The sequence below is a fragment of the Lolium rigidum genome, chromosome 4, assembly GCF_022539505.1.
Source record: "Lolium rigidum isolate FL_2022 chromosome 4, APGP_CSIRO_Lrig_0.1, whole genome shotgun sequence".
NCBI lineage: Eukaryota > Viridiplantae > Streptophyta > Magnoliopsida > Poales > Poaceae > Lolium > Lolium rigidum.
The window spans coordinates 250,381,432-250,405,883 of NC_061511.1; the positions used below are offsets into that span (position 1 = coordinate 250,381,432).

Genomic DNA, 24,452 nt, shown 5'->3' on the forward strand with positions numbered 1-24,452 from the left:
CTAATGTACAACGTTTTGGCAAGCTAAAACATTTCGCCAAAACCTCTGAACAGTGAACGCACGGTAGTTGCTCATACGGTCATACCAGGTGCCACTCAGATGTGTCGAGAATGGATGATTAACTCAATTTTTCATCAACTATATGGTCAAAGGTATGAACAGGAGTCAGAACCACAGCGATTTACAGAATATACATATTGGGCACAGGGTTCTTTCGTTGTGTACTGGGCTCCAGGCTAGCCTATGCAGCGTCTTCTAACGAATCAGGTGCCACTGGTAGTGAACTCCAGGAAACCTGTAAGCTGCTCCAGAACGGCTGATGCTCCTCCCCAGCTTCATGCAGTTCGAAGGGGCGGAGAAACCAGTATCACGCCATCTCCTCGGACAAAAAGGTAGGGGACGGTGCGTTTGGTAGTCTGGAAAACAAAGCGACGGTGAATACATTAGTAACATGTATCAGACATCAGCAGTTAGAAGTATCAGACACCAATTTGTGTTGTTGTACCAAATTACCCCAAACAAGACCACACATAATTTCATTGTTTAGCCAAACCAAGAAATCAGGTTTAACTAGAAAATTGTTGTGAAATAAAATGGATTGCCCTAGAGATAGTGAAGTGGCCATAATGACACACAATAATCTAGCAATGTATGAGGCATCTACGCCAGAAAGTTTCAGTCAGCGAGTTCATAAACCCTGTCTGCAATAACGGTAAACAAAGTTACTGGTTGTCATCAAAATACGAGACATCTCATTCCAACACAAAGCATTTACACATTACAATGCAACAGAGATTGGGTTCTTAAGCATGTTAGTGAGGATTGTGAGAGCCACGGCTTCATGTCAAGCAGCATCATGGTAATAGTGCCAGACCCTCACACCAAAGAGGCTCTACACATCTTTAACACAAACTAGATAAACATATCGGAGTAACTAATGGCTCTTATTTGGAAAATCAACGGTTGACAGCCTAAACTTTGAAGAAGCTGACATCAGGGTATAGTTGAAAGTTTTGGGGAACGAGAAAATACTTACACGAACAATTTCCTCATAAGTCTCATCATCAATTTCTACAGAAGTCACTATCTCTTCTACATCTCCAAGTATCATATTGAGATGTTGATCATATGCCTGGATCAACAAAAGAACAAAGGGAACTTAGAAACAAAGAATCTCACTTAGTGACCACCTTGATGCAAACAATCTGGAGTCCCACATTGCAAGCTGTTAGTACAATTGAATAACAATGTATGAAGACTGGATATAACCCACGGGGTAGCATCATATAATCCAATTAAATTTCTGACAAGTATAGAATAGTGATATGTGCAAAACTCAGCCACTGGGGTTCCACTGTGATGCATGCAAACAAAACACTTTGATGCAGACTAGACTACTAACCGTGGCAAACAAACTTCTTGTGCCATACATTCATGGAGCCATGCGTCAGACACAACTTGGCAAGACTAAAGGTCTGCAATACATGATCACATCTCTATAGGCACACACTGCCATAGCTTCACCTACATGCATGGCTGCTCTCTAGATCTACACAACAAGTTTAACTCTAACAATCACCCCCTTTAACTTGTTGTCATTTATCGAGTACCTCCTCACCCACCATCAAATCCAAACTGGCTCATCACCGATGTGAGCGGCCACGAGATGTGCATGCCCCTTCCTCAGCGCACTCCATGGAGAAATGCCCAGTCTTGGCAAGGCAGTAGTCCCAGCGCACCTTCCGCTTGTCGAAGGTGCTCTTATTCTTGCTGGCACTGTTGCAGTTCTTGTAATGAGCAAGCCAGTACACAATGAGTAGCAAGCAGATTTTGTGTCATGGTCGCCGACACCAAGTTCGCACCGTACCTCTCCGCCGCAGTTTTGAGTAGTCCAACGAGCTTCTCTATGTAAGACTGAGATCAAGAAGTTGCTAAACTGCAACTGCTACCTGCAGATACTTGCACAGGACGGAGCGGAGGGACTCCTTGACCACCTTTACATTAGAGAGGTGTTCACGAAGGGTGCTGATGAAACCAGCAACCATTCATGTGTATGGCGAGCTCGTCGATCCGTCATTGCTCCTCATGTGGATGCCAATATGCCATCAAACTCTTCGAGGAGAGCTTGAACATGAATGGTATGCCAACAACATCCACACCCTCAGCGAACCCCTCGATGAGGCAAAGGTGGTGAAGAAGCTTCTCCGAGCCATCCCACGAAAGTACACACGTAGGTAGCAATTACAATTGAGCAACTCCTTGATTTGAATACTATGAGCTTGCTGGATGACTTAAAAACTGTGGAAGGGAGATGCAATGCGGACGAGGGGGTTGGTGACTTGACCAAGGTGGTGGAAGCCATTTGCTCCTCACAGATGACCTGCTTGCTCGCTACAAGAGCCGCAAAGACACCGGCAAAAAAAAACACCTTCGACAAGACAAAGGTGCAGTGCTACAACTGCCAAGACCTTGAGCACTTATCCGAGCAGTGCACCGAGACAAAGTGTAGTTGCATTTGCAGCGGCAGATACCGACGAAGAACCTGCGCCGCTATGAAGGTCGGCGAGGAGGCACACAATGAACAACAACAAGGTTAAGGTGGTGAGTGCTTCTTTTTTTCCTTGACCAAAGCTAACATTACAGAATTTCATCTAAAAAGCTAACATTGCAGAGTTACAGTTCGACATCAAGTAACTGGAAACTCATTTTACATACCACATCAACTCATTTCTCTAACAATAGCATCATCCAGTACAATGAATAACTCATTCAACCATACAAAGGCCACGGAAACAACCCAATCCACGAGATAAGCCCAGAAAACGAAAGCTACCAGATCAACGGCAGGAAATTAGGAAGAGGCGCTAAGGAAACATACATGGAGCTTGCCGCGGAGCTCGCGCTCGGAGCGGAGCTTGACGTAGATGCGCTCGTCGAGGCTGAGCCGTATCAGATCCAGGGGCTCCTTCACCGCCACATCCTCCTCCGACGCCATCGCCGCCGGCTGTTACTTCCCCTTCTCCCTCGTCGGACCAGAAAGACCTAACTGTTTTTTTTTAACAACAGAAAGCCCCTAATCGAGCTCTTTCCCTTCATATCATTGGGCTCAGGCTGGACCTGTACAGTACACAGCCCTACTTGGGCTCAATATTTCATACCCCATCTGGGCCATGTTTTTTTTTTTGCGTGGGCTGCGCCTCAGTTGCTATATTGACCCATCCTAATTCCTAGTACAAATCCTGCTAAAAAGGTTTGAAAAATAAATATGGCTTATATATTAGTAAAAGGAACATCTTTTTTTTTTGAAGTAAACGATCAATATATTAAGCAAACAACAAGCCGCCTCATTAAAAACCTTCCAGTCCCCTTCAGTACCCTGGTAAGGAAAAGAGTGCGTCTGAAACTTGCTGCTGCGATCACAGGATAGTTATATCGTTTACAAGTGAATTAAAGATAAAGCTAGGGGATCATCGTCCCAAGTACAAGTGATCTTATTTTGAAAGCAAAACCTAGCTATATCATCAGCAACCTTGTTGACTTCTCTTGGGCAAAATTGGTAGATGACATTCCCAATAATAGTAGTAGCATCCACACAATCCGCATACACCGCAGCGGATTCCATCCACCATGTATCTTCACCTGAACAAGCGTTGATAGTCTCCAAAGAATCACCTTCAGCTACAATAGAATTGCACCCCAGTTTAATAGCCAGGCCGATGCCTTCCTTCATTGCCAGTGCTTCCACCATTGATGCAGACCCCACATGCGGTAAGAATTTACATGCTGCCGCGACGAACTGGCCTTGGTAGTCCCTGGCCACGACCCCAACTGCTCCAGAGCAAGTATCTGAATGAAAGGTAGCATCAACGTTAACTTTTACCTGTCTTGTTTCAGGTTTATTCCACTTTACTTCGTCAACTATAGGATGGGTAGCCTTCGCTGTATTTGCCGCTATTCCAAGGATGGACATTTTACACTTGAACAACGGAGGAACAGCTTCATCTGAGTACGCCGTCTTCTCATCCACCATAAGTACCAACTTGTTATAGAAATAATCTCCTTAAACCCTACATGGTCAAAGCCCATATAATCATTATCTTGTCGACGCAAAAGAACTTCCAACGTGGATGAGCCAGCTCGATCCTCCACAGTTACCCCATTAATTACATGTTGTAAACCCAATTGAGTCCAAAGATTCTGAGCCGCCGGACACAGAAATAAGAGATGTTGTATATCCTCAGGTCCTTGTTTGCAGATTGGGCATTCACTTGAGTTCCCAATGTGTCGATTTGGCAGAATACATTTTAGAGGGATGACACCGTGGAGTGCTCTCCAAATGAATATTTTAATTTTGCTTGGGATTTGTTATTTCCATAAGATCTTCCATACAGGATTATTAGCCGAAGAGCCAGGCATCACAAATTGGCGTGTGCCAAACTGATGCCGCCATTGCATGTGATAGCCCGACCGCACAGTATACCGGCCATGTTTTGTGAATCCCCAAGCAATAAAATCATCAAACCCTTGTTGGTGTAGAGGGATTTGCATAATACGGTTCTTGTCCACAGTATTAAAAAGTTCACTTAGCATCTCTTCATTCCAACCTCCTGTGTTAGGATTTATAAGATCACATACCTTTGTAATATTTGATCCTTCTCTTCGCGAAATTACCTTTTTATTAGGGCTATTCGGAATCCATGGGTCAAGCCAAATATTTATTTTCTCCCCATTGCCAACTCTCCACACATAGCCCCGCTTAAAGGTAGCCAATCCAGCAACAACACTTTGCCAAGTGAAGGATGAACCCAACTTTGGTCCAGCCTTTAAAATATCACCGTGTGAATAATACTTTGCCCTTAAAACTTTTGCACACAGTGATTCTGGTTCCTGGATTAATCTCCAAACTTGCTTAGTGAGCATGGCAAGATTGAAAGAATGAAAGTCACGGAAACCCATACCTCCCTCCTTTTTTGGATAACACAACTTCCACCATGCATACCAATGCATTTTATTTGAATTTTCATCATCGCCCCACCAGAATTTTGAGATTGCATCCATCATAAGCTTACAAACACCTTTTGGAATTAGAAACACTGACATGGCATATACCGGAATTGCTTGGGCAACAGCTTTCAAAAGAATTTCCTTTCCTCCTATTGACAATTGTTTCTCCTTCCACCCATTAATCTGTTGAATAATTCTTTCCACAAAGTGTTCAAAGCAATCACTCCTATCAGCCCCAACCAGCGCTGGGAGTCCCAAGTATTTACCAGAAAGGGCCTCTGTATCAATGTGCAACACCTCGCATATTTCAGCCTTCACCAGAGCATTAGTATTAGGCGAGAAAAAAATGCTTGACTTTGCTAAACTCACCATTTGACCTGAATTTGCACAATAGGTCTCCAGCACATGTTGCAATGAGGTTGCATTGTTCATAACTGCTTTCATGAGAATGAGAGAATCGTCAGCAAAAAGAAGATGTGAAACTGACGGTGCATTTCTGCACACCCTCAACCCATCGATGCCACCAACCTCCTCTTCATGCAACAACAAGGTGTGGATAATCCCTCAGCACAAATAAGGAACAAATAAGGGGAAAGGGGATCCCCTTGGCGAAGGCCTCTGGTAGGAGAAAACATCTCAGTCTCCTCAGAATTTACCCTCACTTGGTACCGAACCGAAGTCACACAGGCCATCATTAACGAGACCCATCTCTCATCAAAGCCCAACCTCTTCATCATATCTTCCAAAAAAATCCACTCAACTCTGTCATAGGCTTTATGCATATCCAATTTAACCGCGCAAGCTCCAGAATTACCAGATCTCTTATTCTTGATGGAGTGAATACTTTCATAAGCCACTAATACATTGTCAGTAATAAGACGGCCTGGGACAAAAGCACTTTGCATTGGGGATATAATATCTGGTAAGATTTCCTTGAGGCGAGCCGCTAGCATTTTCGAAATAATCTTGTATATCACGTTACATAAACTAATGGGCCTAAATTGTGTAACCAACCCAGGAGCCTCAGTTTTTGGAATCAGAACAACCGTTGTGTCATTCCACCCCTCAGGGATAATCCCTGTATTCATAGCCTGTAGAATTTCTTCAGTGATTTCCGTACCACGGATGTTCCAAAACCTTTTGTAAAAAATAGCATGAAGTCCATCTGGGCCTGGGGCTTTATAATCCCCAATGCTAAAAGCAGCTTTTTTGACCTCCTCAACTGAAAACGGTGCAGTCAATTTCTCATTCATATCATGCGTCACTCTTGGTTGGATTTTATCCATCATGGGCGGATCTAACGCATTCACCTCTGAAGAGAAAAGATTTGCAAAATACTGGTGAATAAAGGGTTTTAATAGGTCAGTACCTTCCACCCACTCATTGCCATCTTTCAGCTTGGCTATATAATTCTTTTTCCGCCTTGCCGAAGCATAATTATGAAAAAAGTTTGTATTGAGATCTCCCTGTTTAAGCCAATTGGCCCGCGAACGTTGCATCCAATGTGTTTCTTCTTGTTCAAGAAGAATTTCAATCAGAGCGGCCATCTCTTTTGCAATGGCATCATTTTCATCAGTCATCGGCCCCCTCATTGCTTTCTCTAGATCACTTTGGGCTTTTTCCAAACATTTTTTCGGTTTCTTAAGGACCTTTTTATCCCATTCATGTAACTCTGCATGAAGAAGGTTAAGCTTAGCCAACACTCCATCTCCCGCCACCGATTCTGATGCAACATCCCAAGCTTGTTGAACCCTGTCTCTGAAGTCTTTCTCTTGAAACCATCTCGCTTCAAATCGCCTCTGCTTTCAGTTTCGGTTAACATTCTGTTTCCACGGATCCGTGTCAAGTAACAGTGGCCGATGATCAGATTTGGTATACTCCAGATTCTGTAAAGTGGCTCCCGGGTGCATAGTGGCCCAAGCTCCATTCGAAACAGCTCGATCAAGACGTTCTCTTATACCTCCCCTTTTCCACGTAAAAATGTCACCTGTGTACCCCAAATCTTCTAAGTTACAATCAACCAAAGCATCCCTAAAAGCTTGCATGTATAATTGTGGTCGAGGTTTGCCACCCTCCTTCTCATGGGAATAAAGTATTTCGTTGAAATCTCCAATAATGACCCACATCAAGTCATGGTTTGCGTTAAGCTCTCTCAACTTATCCCATGTCTTGTATTTATCCTGCCAGTTGGACTCCCCATATATTCCTGTTAATCTCCAGATCTTATCCGAATTTTCCAGAACACGAATATCAATATACTTGGGTGCCGAACAGATTTGCTGAATGACAATCTCTTTCTTCCTTCCACATAAGAATAACACCACCACTATTAGTAGAGCTTGAGTTAACAATTTTAAAATCCATCATCATAGTTTTCCTCAAACACTCAGCTGGGTAATCATCAAGATGAGTTTCGGAAAGAAAAATCACCTCAGGGTTATACCGCCTTCGAATATTCGAAAGCGCACGAACTGTCGGGGTGTTACCCGCACCCTGACAGTTCAAAGACAAGATTTTCATTGCGACCGGACGGAGCCCTCTCGAGACTCCGCCGATCCTAGTGAAGTGGAGTTAGCTCCAACCTTCTTTGTGCGTTTCTTTCTATCCTTTTCATTTTCTTCAAACACCACCTCCCCGCGGGATGCTTCCCATCAGTTAACATAGCAGCAGCTCCATCAACTGAAATATCCTCCTTTTCTTTCTCATTATCATCTCTGACCTCCTCCTCCATGTCTAAGCTTCTCTTAGCTGCTAAATTATTCAGAGCCCGTTTATCTACTTCCATATCTTGCTTCTTCCCAGGACTAGAGGCAGTATCCTCAAGATCATTGTCAGGATTTTTTTGTGTCACGTACACCCTGAGCATTATGTCTCCAAAGAATCATAGATCTACCACTACCAAGTGGATCTCCACCTCTACCCCTATTGCCTCCGTCCCATCCACGACCAGCCCTGCCACTGCCGCGCCCTCCTCCACGGCTTATTCTAGAACTGCGACCATGCCATGTTCCCCAGTCCGCCTTTAAATAATCTCCTCATTTGAGGTTTTCCTCATCATGTTCTCCTGAGCCACATTCAAGATGACTATGACCAAAAAATCCACAAGCTCCACAAAATCTAGGCGTTTTTTCATATTGCAGCTGATAGAACTCACGTTGGCCATCCCTTGAAATAGAAACAAAACGAGCAAGACACTTCCTCACATCCAATCTGATTTTGACCCGTACAAAGTTTCCCATCCCATTCACATTGGTTTCAACCTTTAGAGCTTTGCCAACCTTCTTCTCCGTCAGGTTCTTTATCAGAGTTTCATTACGATATCCAATCGGCAGTTTATGGATTTGAACCCATGTATCAAAAAAGTTCAATTCAATAGATTCAGGTGGCATGAGCCCGTCATATTCTTCAATGCACACGACATTCTGGCGAAACAGCCAAGGTCCCCCTTCCTTCACCTTTAACCAGTCTCCCAAACAAAAGCATTGAACTGTGAAGAGGTTGCCCTCCAGATGGTGAATTTCAACATGTTGCGGTGGTGACCATGCATTCAACATATGTTGCTCAAAAGTTGCAGAACTAAACGTATTTGTTGTATGTACCTTTGCCAGGGCCATCCACTTTATACCTCGTTTCGGAGCTGATTCTTCTTCCTCAAAGACAAGGTCATCTAGTTCATCCTCCTCAATTCCCAATCTCTGCAGCAGATCGCCAATCGCCTCCGCCTTTTTGGCACCAGAACCGCTTGGTTGACTTGCCGAGCTTGCCGGACTTGCCATGCTACCAGATCAAAGAAAGCTTCAACCGCGATCGACGAGAAAACGAGACCCGCAAAAGAAACGTCAAAACCCTAGGTCTTCCGAAAACCAGGGCGATGCGATCCCCGAGTCCAGCGCTAGAAAAAGGCCTTCCGAAAACCAGGGCGTTAGGGCGGAGAAAACCCCACGAGGAGTCCAATCCGGAACCGAGAACTGAGCCCTTCCACCGGAGCGATCTCCGTCGGCAAGGTCACAAAACCCTAGATCGCCTGGAGGACGACTAGGCCTGGAGGACCTGTACAGTATACAGCCCTACTTGGGCTCAATATTTCATACCCCATCTGGGCCATTTTTTTTTTCGTGGGCTGCTCCTCAGTTGCTATATTGGCCCATCCTAATTCCTAGTACAAATTCTGCTAAAAAGGTTTGAAAAATAAATATGGCTTATATATTAGTAAAAGGAACATCTGATACAACCAGATTATGAGATAACTGAATATGAGGTAAGTGAACCCACCGACGCAAGAAAATAACCAAGACCTCAAGGCTCTTGATTCTCCGACGTTGTGTCGACATAGCTTTCATCGGTAATAAACTCAGCACGTGAGTACCCTGCAACGATATGTAGATGTACAAATCTACAAAATATTATGTAGTCACGTACAACTAAATATTTGCAATCACGATAGTCTTATCGACAGCCAACGAGGCACTCTTTTTTTCTATCAAGGAGCATAGCCCCAGCCTCTGCATCCACACAGCTTTCTTCTTTATTAAATTATTCGCAATGCCTTACAAGGGGAATACAAAGATCAATCTCGAAGCCTCCTTCCTAGCGACACCTCGCTATACCTACGATGAAGGAGGGACCATGAACAAGGCCATACTCCCTGACGGTACACCAACACACATCATTCAAAAAGCAAAACCCTGAGGGTGTGCCATTGCACACATCGCAGAGTTCGCAACCGCCATCTATCTCGAACCCATCTCCAAGCGAGATCAACGTATTGATCGTGCCAGGTCTGCCATCGATGTCACCAAAACACCAAACAACTCCACCATCCTGCCCGCGTCCAGCAATCCTCGCCCGTCTTCGATACCCCGCAGCTCCACGGCGCTGAGAATCATCGATGACAACGTGGTAGATGAACACCACTCCACCAAAAACCACCTCCATCTAGCAGTTGCTCCAAAAACGATGCCCCAAGAGGTAGCACGACGCAGGAAGCGCCGCCATCGTCCGATCCTAGCTGGATCTAGGGTTTCCCCCGGAGCAGCACGAGTGAGTTTCCGCGGACTGCGACGACGATGCCTTCAAGAAGGAAGCGACGCTTAATGCCGCCATCGCCTGCCAATCTTGACACAGTTTTCACCGACAGCCGCGAGTCCCCAACTCGGCGAGAGCAAACAGAGATGCCAACAAAGATGATGCCTTCGCAGGGGAACGGCGCCAATAGCTGCCGCCATCATCCTCCAAGAACGAAGTCAAGGCTCGGTGTTCACCAGTGGCCCCTTCGCCGCTAGCTCGTCGTCGACTAGATCTTCATCGCCGGGTAGAGGGATCTCGTGATCCGCCACCCCAGCAACCAGCCGGCCTCCTCCGGCGAAGAATAAGGCCGCCTCCACCGTCGAACCCAAGGCTACTGCCCCGAGCGACCTCGTACCGCGGGAGAAGCCCAAGATCATCGCCCTTCACCGGCGAGAGGCGGAGGAAAAAGCGATGTCTGCCATCACCAGCCACCACCGGCGTGCCGGCGATGGGAGGCGGGGAGGCCATAGCACAGGCTATGACCGCCGCCCCCGTCCCCCCATGCAGGAGGCGGGAGGGCCACCGCCGCCCCTCCATCTTCATCAGACCACCGCCGTCCCGGGAGGCGGGAGGGCCGCCGCCGCCGCGCGAGAGAGACTCCATGGCCACCGTCCTCGACGCGTCACGAGGGAAGGCCGCCGCCGCCGCCACGCCCCGAGGTCTTTGCCCCGGCGGCGCTGCCGGCGACGACGGCGGGAGGCGGCTAGGGTTGGGGTCGGGAGGGTTGGGGTCGGGAGGCGGCTAGGGTTGTGATCTAGACCACACTTCGCCAAACCAGGCCAACAACCTTGCTCGCAAAGGCTCAAAGGAATGGGTGTTGAAGAAGACAAAATCGTCACCGAACACCAACAATGAGGACCGACGGGTACAAAAACTCAAACTCTTTAGCAACATCATCCGACCAAACACCATTAGATGGTATGGAAGTTGGGGCATTTTTTTTTAGAGACCACGGCGGCATCACCACCATACGTCAAAACCAAACCAAAATATTTCATTATAAAATATGGAATAGAGAAAATAGTTACGAATCTTTCATATTTTTGTGTCAAAACGCTCTCTGATAGTGGATGCAACAATTTACGATGGCTTGTAAGAATATCTAGATAAATAAAGCAAGATGCAATGATCGACTTCAAATAATTTTGATGTAAATTTTGCTAATATCATATTTTTTTACAGTACCAATAATGTTATATCGACCCTCCAAACAAACTTAAAGGCTGACACTCTTACTTGATAAGTTGAACTCTTTGAAACATGAGAATGTGTGCATTCCTGTTTTTTCGAAGGGGCGAAACGGCGTAGCCGTGGCAAGCCTTTTAATTTGATTCATCCTCATTCTTTTTCAGCTGGAACATGGAATTTCATAATGCTGGTACTTTCTCTCACACAGATGAGTAGATGACTGTCAAGCATGAGCCTGATCAGACACCGTCAAAGTTACTTTCTTGTAAACACCGAAGCCATCCATCGGTGAGTCCGCCAACTACTAGACCCATTCAGACACGCGTTGCTTATATACTTCACACGGCATTTTCTCTCGTCTCTCCCGATTGATAACCTGAACCTGAAGAAATCCTCGGTTGTCCAACTCGGGGTTTTGTCTCGAGAGTTGAAACCCATTGCAACGGCGCGCGGAGCAAGGAAAAATGGGAAACCGCTCGTGCAAGGTCGTCGCCGAGACGGCCGCACCAACGGAGGCAGACGCCGAGCAAGGTCGTCGCATGGAGGCTGGCCGGGCCGTCGTCATGGAGCGTTCCGCGGCGCGCGAGCTGTGCGAGGGCATCTACCTGATGGTCTGGATCTTCTCGTGGAAAATCAGCATGTTCGTCATTTTAAATGCCCAGATGTATCTCAGGAAACTCAGCAGAGATGCTCTCGACATGCTACGGAAGAAACGCTGATACTGTACATCAGAACATGCGTATCTTCCTTAATTGGCCTTCACATTCCGGATCGTCATGCAGTTTTGTTTTGAGGGAGGTTCGTCATGCAGTCGGTGTCGGATAATAAGTTTCAAGTTCGAATAGAAGGCCACCGGAGGACCAAATGAGGCGGCACATTTACTTGTTAAATTTTGAGATGTTTCTAGCTTAGGTTTTATTTCTGATTCTGCACAGGAGTTTATCCAGACGACTCTTTGTGATGATGTCAAGTGATCAGTAAAGTGTTGTCTTCCGTCAAAAAAAGAAATTACTATTGTAGGAATGGTCTTAGCAAAACCGTTGTTATTATTCCACACGGCATTATCTTTTTAGTTTGACAGCCGGATGACCCATCGCTTTAGGCCACCATATGATTTTCAAATTCCATGACGAAATCATCTGCAAACCTCTTCTACACGCCGTCGTTCATCAACATCTCCCTCCACTTCTGCCTCCCTTCCCTTCCCATCCATCCGCCGTCTCCGTGTCCACGCAGTGGTTCATCCCCTCGTGGCTGAACTAGCCGTCATCATCATGCCGTGCAGCCTCCACCCCGATGCACTGGTCTCGCGCAAACAACGCGGTGTTGTGGCATTAGTCGCCCTTCATCAGCAGGAACAACACCAGCCGGCAGCCGACGACGAGGACCTCCAAGACAGAGCTCAACCCGCCATGGTTCACGAAGCACTCCACGCCACGGTGTTGTAGGATATGCTGCTCAACCCACCCGTGTGCACCAGACCTCTTCCCTGCACCCTCTCATCGGAACCCGATGGAACACACTTGTTGAACTATGTCTCAGTGTCCATTCCTGAGCGAGACATGGGATCGATGAAAGGCCATAACTATTTTTATTTAAAATAGTGTGTCCACTAAGTCTTGAACTTGTAACCACTTTGAGAGAAGAATAGATTGATTAGGGTATGAACCGTGCTCCTCTAGGGCCGGCGTATATTGATATATATAGGGTAGTTACAGGGGTATATACGGTAGGTTTATACATGACCTGACCGTATGTATACAAGTTAGGTATTAGACTAGATTACATGGTTTATCACCCTCCCTCAATCTCAACCGTTCCAGAGAGATTGAGATTGCGCTTACAAGCTTCAAATAATGGCAACGGTAACGGCTTGGTGAATATATCAGCTAGCTGATCCTTGGAGGAAATAAACCTGACTTGGAGCATCTTCTGAGCAACCCGTTCTCTCACAAAGTGAAAGTCAATCTCAATGTGTTTAGTACGTGCATGAAAAACCGGATTGGAAGAGAGATACATAGCTCCAATATTATCACACCATAGCACGGGTGGATTCTTCTGTATTATACCAAGTTCACCAAGTAGAGCTTGTACCCAAATAATCTCAGCAGTAGCATTAGCAAGTGCCTTGTACTCAGATTCTGTACTGGAGCGCGAAACTGTAGCTTGCTTCCGAGCACTCCATGAGATGAGGTTACCTCCATAGAAGACGGCAAAACCCCCCGTGGATCGGCGGTCATCAACATCACCAGCCCAATCCGCATCTGAGAAGGCAGACAAAAGAGGTGGAACGGTAGGGGAGTAAGGAGACAACAGTAAGCCGTGTGACAATGTTGCCTTGACATAGCGTAGAATACGCTTGACCGCCGACCAATGAGTGCAGCGAGGAGCATGAAGGTATTGACAGACCTTATTGACAGCAAAGGACAAATCTGGCCGTGTCATAGTGAGGTATTGAAGGCCTCCGACAATACTGCGATAGCGAGTAGAATCTGCGGCTGAGAGAGGAGAACCATCTGTAATGGAGAGCTTATCTGTAGAGGCCAGAGGAGTGGACACAGGAGTGCACTTTTGAAGTCCTGCCCGATGCAACAGATCAGTAGCATACTTCTTTTGACTCAATAGAAGACCAGGTCCTTTGGGGTATACCTCAATTCCAAGGAAATAATGAAGAGAACCGAGATCTTTGAGTGCAAAGGAAGCCCCAAGTTGAGCAACCAGGCGATCAGCAGCAGTAGTTGAGGAGCTCACCAATATGATATCATCCACATAAACCAGCATGTAAACAGTAAAACTGGGACACCGCAGAATGAACAGAGATGTATCAGCTGTAGAGGGAGTAAACCCAAGGCCAGTGAGAACCGAACTGAGTCGAGCATGCCAGGCACGAGGAGCTTGCTTAAGCCCATAGAGAGCCTTATCCAGTCGACACAGGTAACCAGAACGAGAGGGATCCTCAAAACCTGGAGGTTGTCGCATAAACACCTCCTCCTCAAGAACTCCATGAAGAAAGGCGTTCTGAATATCAAGCTGACGAACATGCCACCGCAGCGAGAGAGACATGGACAACAGCAACCGAATGGTAGTAGGCTTGACCACCGGGCTGAACGTGTCTTCATAGTCCAATCCATAGCGTTGCTTAAACCCTTTTGCAACCAAACGCGCTTTGTATCTGTCAATAGACCCATCAGCTTTACGTTTGATCTTGAAAACCCACTTACAGTCAATTATGTTGATGCCAGACTGAGGAGGAACAAGGCGCCAAGTCCGATTATGCTGAAGAGCATTGAACTCATTCTCCATCGCAGTACGCCAATGGGGCGAGGAGAGCACAATACGGTAATCGGACGGTTCTGTAGTGAGCATCATAGGATCAGACTTGCGCATAGTATGCCAGGCGACTGTGCCATCTGTGCGGATCTTCTCTTTGCGTATACCACGCTGTAGGCGAGTTGTGACTCCTGTTGGAGCAGCAGGATGGGATGGCGCAGCAGGAGAGCCCGTATTGGTAGCTGATGGTGAAGTGCTGTCGAGCACGTCAGTAGAGGACGAGGCCGAGCCAGGTGTAGGCGCGGATGGCGACGAGGCCGGCGCAGGCGAGGATGGGCCACCAGGGGAGCGAACGAGGCCGAGAGGAGACCCAGGCGACGGGGGGTGGTGCTCTGCATGATGCCCGTCCGATCCATGCATGCGATCGACGTGAGCATCAACGGTACCCGGATCACCAGTAGGCGAGGCAGTAGGAGGAGCATCCAGGTCATCAAGTAACTCAAGACGAGCGCCACGCCCCGAACCTGCACCATGGTTAGCCAAAAGCAATGGAGTATATGCAGCATCAACAAATTGGTCAGGATTTGGTGGAGAGTTGGATGACGACGGAGCGGTAGAAGAGGATGTAGTTTGAGAGAAAGGAAAAACAGTCTCGTCAAAAACAACATCACGAGAAATATAGACTCGATTGGTAGGAATGTGGAGACACTTATAACCTTTGTGTAAGGAGCTATAGCCAAGAAAAACGCACTGTTTGGAGCGAAACTGTAGCTTGCGATTATTGTATGGGCGCAGATGTGGCCAACAGGCACACCCAAACACTTTAAGAAATGTGTAATCAGGAATTTCTCCTAGTAGACGTTCTAGAGGTGTTTGCATGTTGATGACACGACTAGGTAGACGGTTGATAAGAAAGCAAGCAGTAGTGAAAGCGTCGCTCCAAAAACGGTAAGGCGCACTAGCATGAGCTAATAGAGTAAGACCGGTTTCAACGATATGGCGGTGTTTGCGTTCAGCAGTTCCGTTTTGTTGATGTGTATGGGGGCATGAGACTCGGTGTGTGATGCCAATATCAGCAAAAAATTGATTGAGGCGATGGTATTCACCACCCCAGTCACTTTGAACATGTATGATCTTCCTACCAAGCAAGCGCTCAACATGTTGCTGAAACTGAAGGAAGACTTTGAAGACATCAGATTTATGCTTTAATAAATAGAGCCAGGTAAACCGACTATAAGAATCAACAAAGCTCACATAATATTCATGACCACTAACTGAAACTTGGGCTGGACCCCAAACATCTGAATATATAATCTCAAGAGGTGCAGTGGTTACACGAGTGGATAAAGAAAAAGGTAACTGATGACTTTTGCCTTGCTGACAGGCATCACAAACTAAATCTTTATTAACTGACATCGATGGAAGCTCATGACGGTGTAAAATATGCTGAACAATGGGAGTAGCGGGGTGTCCTAGACGCGAGTGCCACTGAGCTCGGGACACCTTGAGACTGCTGAAGACTTGCTTTATTGAAGACAGATCAAGATTATAGAGACCACCACGACATCCCCCTCTAAGAAGAACCTCCCTGGAATCCCGATCCTTAACAAGAAAGTACCAAGGATGAAATTCAAAGTAAACATTATTATCATAGCAAAAACGTTTAACGACGGGAGATTGCGAGTAACGAGAGGGTACATGGAGGATATCTCTAAGACGTAGGGAATGTGATGAAGTAGGAATTGTAGATTGACCAATATGTGTAATGTGCATACCTGTACCATTGGCAGTTTGGACATTGTCCTTGCCATGATATGGCTCCCTCATAGTAAGATTGTTGAGGTCGTTGGTGAGGTGATCGGTTGCTCCAGTATCGGCATACCACGCAGGGTCGACGGGAAAGGATGAAGTAGATCCCGTGGTAGAGGTAGAGAACGCAGCAAGTTGGCGCTCCTTGTTACGGCCATCATTGCCAATACCAAGGTAATTCTTGTCGTAACGCTTGAAGCAGCAGGAGGCGACGTGACCCTGCTTGCCACAAATTTGACAAGTTGGGCGGGTACCGCCTGTACCCATAGGACGGTCCTGCTGACGAGGAGCGTTCCCTTGCTGTCGGCTACTGTTCGGCGCAGGTGTAGGTGCAAAGTGAGGCGGCTGATCTTGCTGACGAGGAGGAGCGCGGCCACCTCCTGACCGCGACGACAGGTTGGCATGGTGGTTGTCCAGGCTGAGCTCGGAGCGACGAGCTTCAACACGCTGCTCAGTATTGAGCAGCTGAGCATAGACATCTCTGACCGGCAGTGGGTCGTAAACAGGGCGAGCGCCGATGCGATCTGCGAGAGCATCATACTCGCTATCCAGGCCGGCAACAAGAAAAGTGTTGAACTCATCCGGTCGTAGAGGTTGCCCAACGGAGGACAGTACATCAGACAAGGATTTGACCTTGTTGAAGTAGGCAGTGGCGTTGGGGTAGTCGCGCTTCTTGATCTTGCCAAGTTCAGCGCGGATGTGCATGACGCGTGCCGTGGACTGTGAGGCAAAACTCGCCTCTAGGGTTTCCCAGACCTGTTGTGACATCGGGACGAGCATCACCATGCCGATCACCCCTTCGGTAAGAGAGGCAACCAAAGCTGACAGAATCGCCTGATCCTGTTGATGCCATGCAGCATAGAGAGGATTGGCAATGGTAGGGCTTGCACCACCTTCGTTGGCCGCGGGATTCGGGATCTCGGCGGCGGGACAGGGTAGACTGCCATCAACGAAGCCGAACAGCAGATTCGTCCGTAGGATCGGATCCACCTGGGTGCGCCAGTAGAGGTAGTTATCCGCAGTAAGGCGGATCGTGATCTTGTTGTCGAGGGAGATCGGCGTAGTCGGGATCCGTGACGCCATGACGCTCATCGTCGACGTGGTACCAGTCGAGGCCGACGGAGTAGAGAGCGTGGTGCGCGGGCTTGAGATCGAGAGGCCGGAGGTCATCGACATGATCTAGGGTAGGGCAGCGATGCTGCGATGCGGAAGACGAAGGGCGGAATTCTACCTTCGCTCTGATACCATGAGAGAAGAATAGATTGATTAGGGTATGAACCGTGCTCCTCTAGGGCCGGCGTATATTGATATATATAGGGTAGTTACAGGGGTATATACGGTAGGTTTATACATGACCTGACCGTATGTATACAAGTTAGGTATTAGACTAGATTACATGGTTTATCACACTTGCCTCTAATGTTATATTGAATTTTTGAGCCGCTTCACTCAAAAGTTTGATCTGATATCATATTGAATTGTTGAGCCAATTCAGTCAAAAGTTTGATCTAGTGGAGAAGGGCTGGTAATATATTTCCAACACAATTAGGAACGGTCGGTTACTAGACTTGAGGCCGAGGACACGACGACGACATTGTCCTTCAAGGAAGATAGCCACTTGGCCCACCACCACACGAGCTCGATCTGAGATACAATGGATATCCATTACCCACGTACCCCCAGGGTTAAAAGCCCATTAGGAGTACTCGTGTATAGAAGAAAAAAATAATGCATAGGTATGTAATTAAGAAAATATCATATCATCAGGTAAAACAGGTACGGGTACGGGTACGAGACCGTAGAATCCATATTCGTGTACCCATCCAATTTTAACAAGTGGAGCCTCTATATTCTAGCATACTTAATTTTCCCCTAGTCACACATTCACGTAGCTAGACCGGGCCTCATGCTTCCCAGTCACACGATCGTTGGTAAGATAGTTAGGATTAGCCACCTAGTTAGGATCGCTTTACCTCTGTCCCATGAATGCCACAGTTCATATCTTATTTACGTCATCAAATATCGACTTGTCGCTGTTTATGGGCAAGTGATGTTGTTTATGAGAATGTGTTGCTATTTTGTAATATGTTGTTGTTCATAAGTATGTGATGATGCTTATAAAAGGGCTAATGTTTATAAATTATTGTTACATGTTGTTTACAACTATTTTTTCTCATGTTGATGTGTTGTAAATGTGGGTATTTTTATCCGCGGTTACCTATTAACTCTTCAGGGTGAGGTGTATGGAAAAAACTCACACTCGTTGATGGGTATGGATTGGGGTGACAGGTAAGATCGAAAGAGACATGTAGAAGTATGGGGTGGCTCCACCTGTATCCATACATGTGGTGCCATTCCCGCAGCCTATGGTGGCTCTGATACGATAAGGCCAGAGATGGGCACTAGCTTATCCAGCTCGGAGGCGAGATAGCTGATGTAGGGTCCTTCTATTCCAGTGCATGTCTTGATCAAGATGGGTTTGATGGCCTCAATGCCAACCATGACATTGTCGGACACCCATGGTTCATCATAGAAGATGACGTACATGTAGCAAAAATCGGCGGCATGGTAAGCCGACACGGTAGTGCGAGGGGATGTTGAAATATATTATCAACCCTTCATCAGTTTCATACTTTTGGATGAACTGACCGGTGCATCAAATTTAATATAATATCAACGCCAATAGCTTTCAAGTTCGGAGACCTAACCAAGGGATTATTAATTTTAAACTAGTTACGGTCTCTAATCGATCCCATGGTTCCCATGTTTAAGTTCTTTGTATGTCCATCCTTAACAATTAACATGGGAGGGATGTTGAAATAGATTATTAGCTCTTTTCTTAACAATGTCCAGGAGGTTAAGATTATGGCGTCAAATCTCAAGCAAAGGCAAATGATAACGACTTTGCGAAGATGTCAACAAGATAATCTTTGTAAGAGATGACCATGATTTAAAGTAGCTTATGTGCAACATGTGTTTCCTTACAAAACGATAGTCAGCCTCAATGTGTTTTGTGCGTACCTGAAACACAAGATAAGATGAAATATATGTAGCACTGATGTTGTCACATGAAAAGGACTAGGGTGTGTCTTGGCCGGCAAGAGTTGCACCCAAATGATCTTGGCAATAGCATTGGCAATAGCTTTATATCCGACTTAACTTCTACTACATGTTATGGTAGCCTGCTTTCGAGCAGTTCAAGCAATTAAATTTGAATCCAAGAACACATCATATCATCCCTAGTCAACATTTGAGAAATCGGAAAGGATTCCTCCGTGATGCGGTAGCCTACTTTCAAGCACTCCACACGATTCAATTTGGACCAAAGCACACAACATATTTCCTTGGACCACCCAATATCACTACTGCCAGCCCAATCATGATCTGAAAATGCAAAAAATGACTACTGAGAAAGCAAAATGTCAGTGCATGCCATCGAAAGCAGTGAGGCGCACTAACGCAAGATGCGCTTGACAGCAGACCGACACATGTCGTGAGGCACATGAATATAGAGACACATACGATTGACTGCAAGCAAGCACTACGGGAGAGGCGGCGTGTGCCGACGGCCAGCCTATGTGCCGACGGCCAAATGTCGGGGCCGTCGGCACATAGGACCTCGTCGACCGGCGACGGAGATGACCGTCGGCGCAGGTCGGCCGTCGGCACACTGCTGGCTACACCGACGGTCACCGTCGGCGCAAAGTGGACCGTCGGCACGGGCAGTTGGCGGCCGAAGGTCACCGTCGGCACAGCGTCGACCGTCGGTACACGCGCTAACGGGCGGGTCCAGCCGTTAGGCTGTCACGGCGCCGTCTACTCTGTGCCGACGGTAGCCCACGGCACAACCGCGGCCGTCGGCACGGGGACCGAAGCCCGGGTCCCCCTTCGATGTGCCGACGGTGACCCACGGCACAACCACGGCCGTCGGCACAAACATTTTTTTGTTTTTCCATTTTTTTTGCATCAAAGAGATAATTATTAATCCCAATCATTTTTTTTGTTTATTTATTTCTCACTTGCTATTTTGGCGAACCCCTTTGCGGGAAACCTATATATATGTATAAGGGCGGTATAGAACCCCTTCGCCAGAAATCGAACCTCGGAGGGGGTGAATGGCCCACACACGATACAAAATACTTAAGACCCACACACGATACAAAATACTTAAATAACTAGACTCACACACATACCAAAGCGCTTACGAACTAGACCCACACACGAACCGAAACAGTTAAAGAACTACACCCACACAGAGGAAGCAAAACACTTAAAGAAACTACACCCACACACATGAACCAAAACCACTTAAAGAACTAGACCCACACACAAACCAAAGCATTTAAAGAACTACACCCACACACGAACAAAACACTTAACACTGGGTCGACACATGACCCGCTAGACACACGGACTCGACACACACATATTAATCGAGAGAAGTCGAAATCTTCATCCTCGGCTGGGGTGTCCTCGAAGCGGTGGTTGTGAGGTTCCACAACCACCGTTCATCATTCTCCCCCATGTCGACGCCTCTCCTTTGGCGTACTCGCTTCAACCTCGGCCTTCCTCTGCCGCTTTCCCGCCCTCCTCTCTCTCCTGTACGTCCGCTTCTCCTGCCGGAATGCGCGCGTTGCCTCGACGTCTCCGGGATGGTCTCGCGCCCACTGTGCCATGAGCTGCTCGTCCGCCTTGGTGGTATCAATCCGCCGCCGGCCAGCCACGTGCCGCCGCGCTTCACCCTGTGAGCGAAGTAGTGGCTCAGTAGAGAGACTCTGAGCTTCCGTCAGAGACCTGACCTCCGGGAAGTTCATTTCGTGGCGCGGCCGGCCAAACCTCCAAGCCGCAACGTCGTATGCGCGGGCAGCAGCCTCCTTCGTGTAGAAGGTGCCGAGCCACACACGCGTACCACCGGCGGTGATTTCAGCCGCGAAATGTCCCGCGGGCCGCGGGCGAACGCCGATGAAGCCCGTGTTGCTACGGCGACGAGGAGCCATCTCGGCGGCAGCTCAGCTCGAGAGGATTTTGTGGTTCTATTGGATGAGAGAAGTGATGAAGGGAGAAATGTTGCTGGTGCTTGTTAGTGGAGAAGCCATGGCTATATATAGGCGACGAGGGGCTGAAACGGCGGGAAAACATGGCGGGAGAGAATGGGCGGGAAAGGGTGGGCGGGAAAAAAGGGCGGGAGAGAAGCAGCGGGAAAGGGGGGGCGGGAAAAAAGGGGGGGAGAGAAGGAGCGGGAAAAGGGGGGGCGGGAAAAAAGGGCGGGAGAGAAGCAGCGGGAAAAGGGTGGGCGGGAAAAAAGGGCGGGGAGAGATTCGCATGTATGAGGGGGAACTCCCTCGGAGGTGAACCGTAGAGAACCTTGGGATCATATGGGATGATACTTGTTTCCACATGTACCTATGACCTAAGCAAGCTCAAACGTAGGCATACGCCCACCGGGGGACCCCCGATGGGATGCAGTCAAAGGGGTAGACGGCGCGGTCAACAGAACTAGGGTTTCGTCAGAAATAGAGCATCGGACCTAGGGAATGGCCCCAAAAGTTGTGTGTGTCCACATGGCATGCACAAAAGTGATTTGAGATGGTTCTATATCCAATGCTACCCCCTCCGGGTGTGTCCGGCTTCTCGGACATGGGGTTCCTACACTTAGGCAGGTTCGCATGTATAGGGGGAACTCCTCGGAGGTGAACCGGAGAGAACCTTGGGATCATAGGGTATGATCCTTGTTTCCACATGTACCTATGACCTAACCAAGCTCAAATGGAGGCACACGCCCACCGGGGACCCCGATGGGATGCGATCAAAGGGGTAGACGGCGCGGTCAACGGAACTAGGGTTTCGTCAGAAATCGAGCATCGGATCTAGGGAATGGCCCCAAAACTTGTGTGTGTCCACATGGCATGCACAAAAGTGATTTGTGATGGGTCTACATCCAATGCTACCCCCCGGGTGTGTCCGGCTTCTCGGACAGGGGGTTCCTACACTTAGGCATGTTCGCATGTATAGGGGGAACTCCCTCGGAGGTGAACCGGAGAGAACCTTGGGATCATATGGGATGATCCTTGTTTCCACATGTACCTATGACCTAACCAAGCTAAAATGGAGGCACACGCCCACCGGGGACCCCGATGGGATGCAGTCAAAGGGGTAGACGGCGCGGTCAATAGAACTAGGGTTTCGTCAGAAATCGAGCATCGGATCTAGGGAATGGCCCCAAAACTTGTGTGTGTCCACATGGCATGCACAAAAGTGATTTGTGATGGGTCTACATCCAATGCTACCCCCTCCGGGTGTGCCGGCTTCTCGGACGGGGGTTCCTACACTTAGGCGGATTCGCATGTATAGGGGGAACTCCTCGGAGGTGAACCGGAGAGAACCTTGGGATCATATGGGATGATCCTTGTTTCCACATGTACCTATGACCTAACCAAGCTAAAATGGAGGCACACGCCCACCGGGGGACCCCCGATGGGATGCAGTCAAAGGGGTAGACGGCGCGGTCAACGGAACTAGGGTTTCGTCGAAATCGAGCATCGGACCTAGGGAATGGCCCCAAAACTTGTGTGTGTCCACATGGCATGCACAAAAGTGATTTGTGATGGTTCTACATCCAATGCTACCTCCCGGGTGTGTCCGGCTTCTCGGACGAGGGGTTCCTACACTTAGGCAGATTCTGCATGTATAGGGGGGATCTCCCTCGGAGGTGAACCGGAGAGAACCTTGGGATCATATGGGATGATCCTTGTTTCCACATGTATCTATGACCTAACCAAGCTCAAATGGAGGCACACGCCCACCGGGGGACCCCGATGGGATGCAGTCAAAGGGGTAGACGGCGCGGTCAACAGAACTAGGGTTTCGTCAGAAATCGAGCATCGGATCTAGGGAATGGCCCCAAAACTTGTGTGTGTCCACATGGCATGCACAAAAGTGATTTTTGATGGGTCTACATCCAATGCTACCCCCCGGGTGTGTCCGGCTTCTCGGACGGGGGTTCCTACACTTAGGCGGATTCGCATGTATAGGGGGAACTCTCTCGGAGGTGAACCGGAGAGAACCTTGGGATCATATGGGATGATCCTTGTTTCCACATGTACCTATGACCTAACCAAGCTAAAATGGAGGCACACGCCCACCGGGGACCCCGATGGGATGCGATCAAAGGGGTAGACGGCGCGGTCAACAGAACTAGGGTTTCGTCAGAAATCGAGCATCGGACCTAGGGAATGGCCCCAAAACTTGTGTGTGTCCACATGGCATGCACAAAAGTGATTTGTGATGGGTCTACATCCAATGCTACCCCCCGGGTGTGTCAGGCTTCTCGGACGGGGGTTCCTACACTTAGGCGGATTCGCATGTATAGGGGGAACTCCCTCGGAGGTGAACCGGAGAGAACCTTGGGATCATATGGGATGATCCTTGTTTCCACATGTACCTATGACCTAACCAAGCTAAAATGGAGGCACACGCCCACCGGGGACCCCAGATGGGATGCGATCAAAGGGGTAGACGGCGCGGTCAACAGAACTAGGGTTTCGTCAGAAATCGAGCATCGGACCTAGGGAATGGCCCAAAAACTTGTGTGTGTCCACATGGCATGCACAAAAGTGATTTGTGATGGTTCTACATCCAATGCTACCCCCGGGTGTGTCAGGCTTCTCGGACGGGGGTTCCTACACTTAGGCGGTTCTGCATGTATAGGGGGATCTCCTCGGAGGTGAACCGGAGAGAACCTTGGGATCATATGGGATGATCCTTGTTTCCACATGTATCTATGACCTAACCATGCTAAAATGGAGGCACACGCCCACCGGGGACCCCGATGGGATGCAGTCAAAGGGGTAGACGGCGCGGTCAACAGAACTAGGGTTTCGTCAGAAATCGAGCATCGGGTCTAGGGAATGGCCCCAAAAGTTGTGTGTGTCCACATGGCATGCACAAAAGTGATTTGTTATGGTTCTACATCCAATGCTACCCTCCGGGTGTGTCCGGCTTCTCGGACGGGGGGTTCCTACACTTAGGCGGATTCCGCATGTATAGGGGGGAACTCCCTCGGAGGTGAACCGGAGAGAACCTTGGGATCATATGGGATGATCCTTGTTTCCACA

General features: G+C 48.1%; 1 protein-coding gene across 1 annotated transcript; it reads right to left on the minus strand.

The window, feature by feature from the left end:
* Nucleotides 1–46: 46 nt before the first annotated feature.
* Nucleotides 47–3,044, minus strand: LOC124707491 (sm-like protein LSM3A). The gene is made up of 3 exons (XM_047239147.1): nucleotides 2,879–3,044; nucleotides 1,037–1,132; nucleotides 47–416 (listed from the first exon to the last, which is right to left on the minus strand). Exons 1-3 carry the CDS (start codon nucleotides 2,993–2,995, stop codon nucleotides 336–338), a joined length of 294 nt encoding a protein of 97 aa, XP_047095103.1. The 5' UTR covers nucleotides 2,996–3,044; the 3' UTR covers nucleotides 47–335.
* Between the last annotated feature and the right edge of the window lie 21,408 nt (nucleotides 3,045–24,452).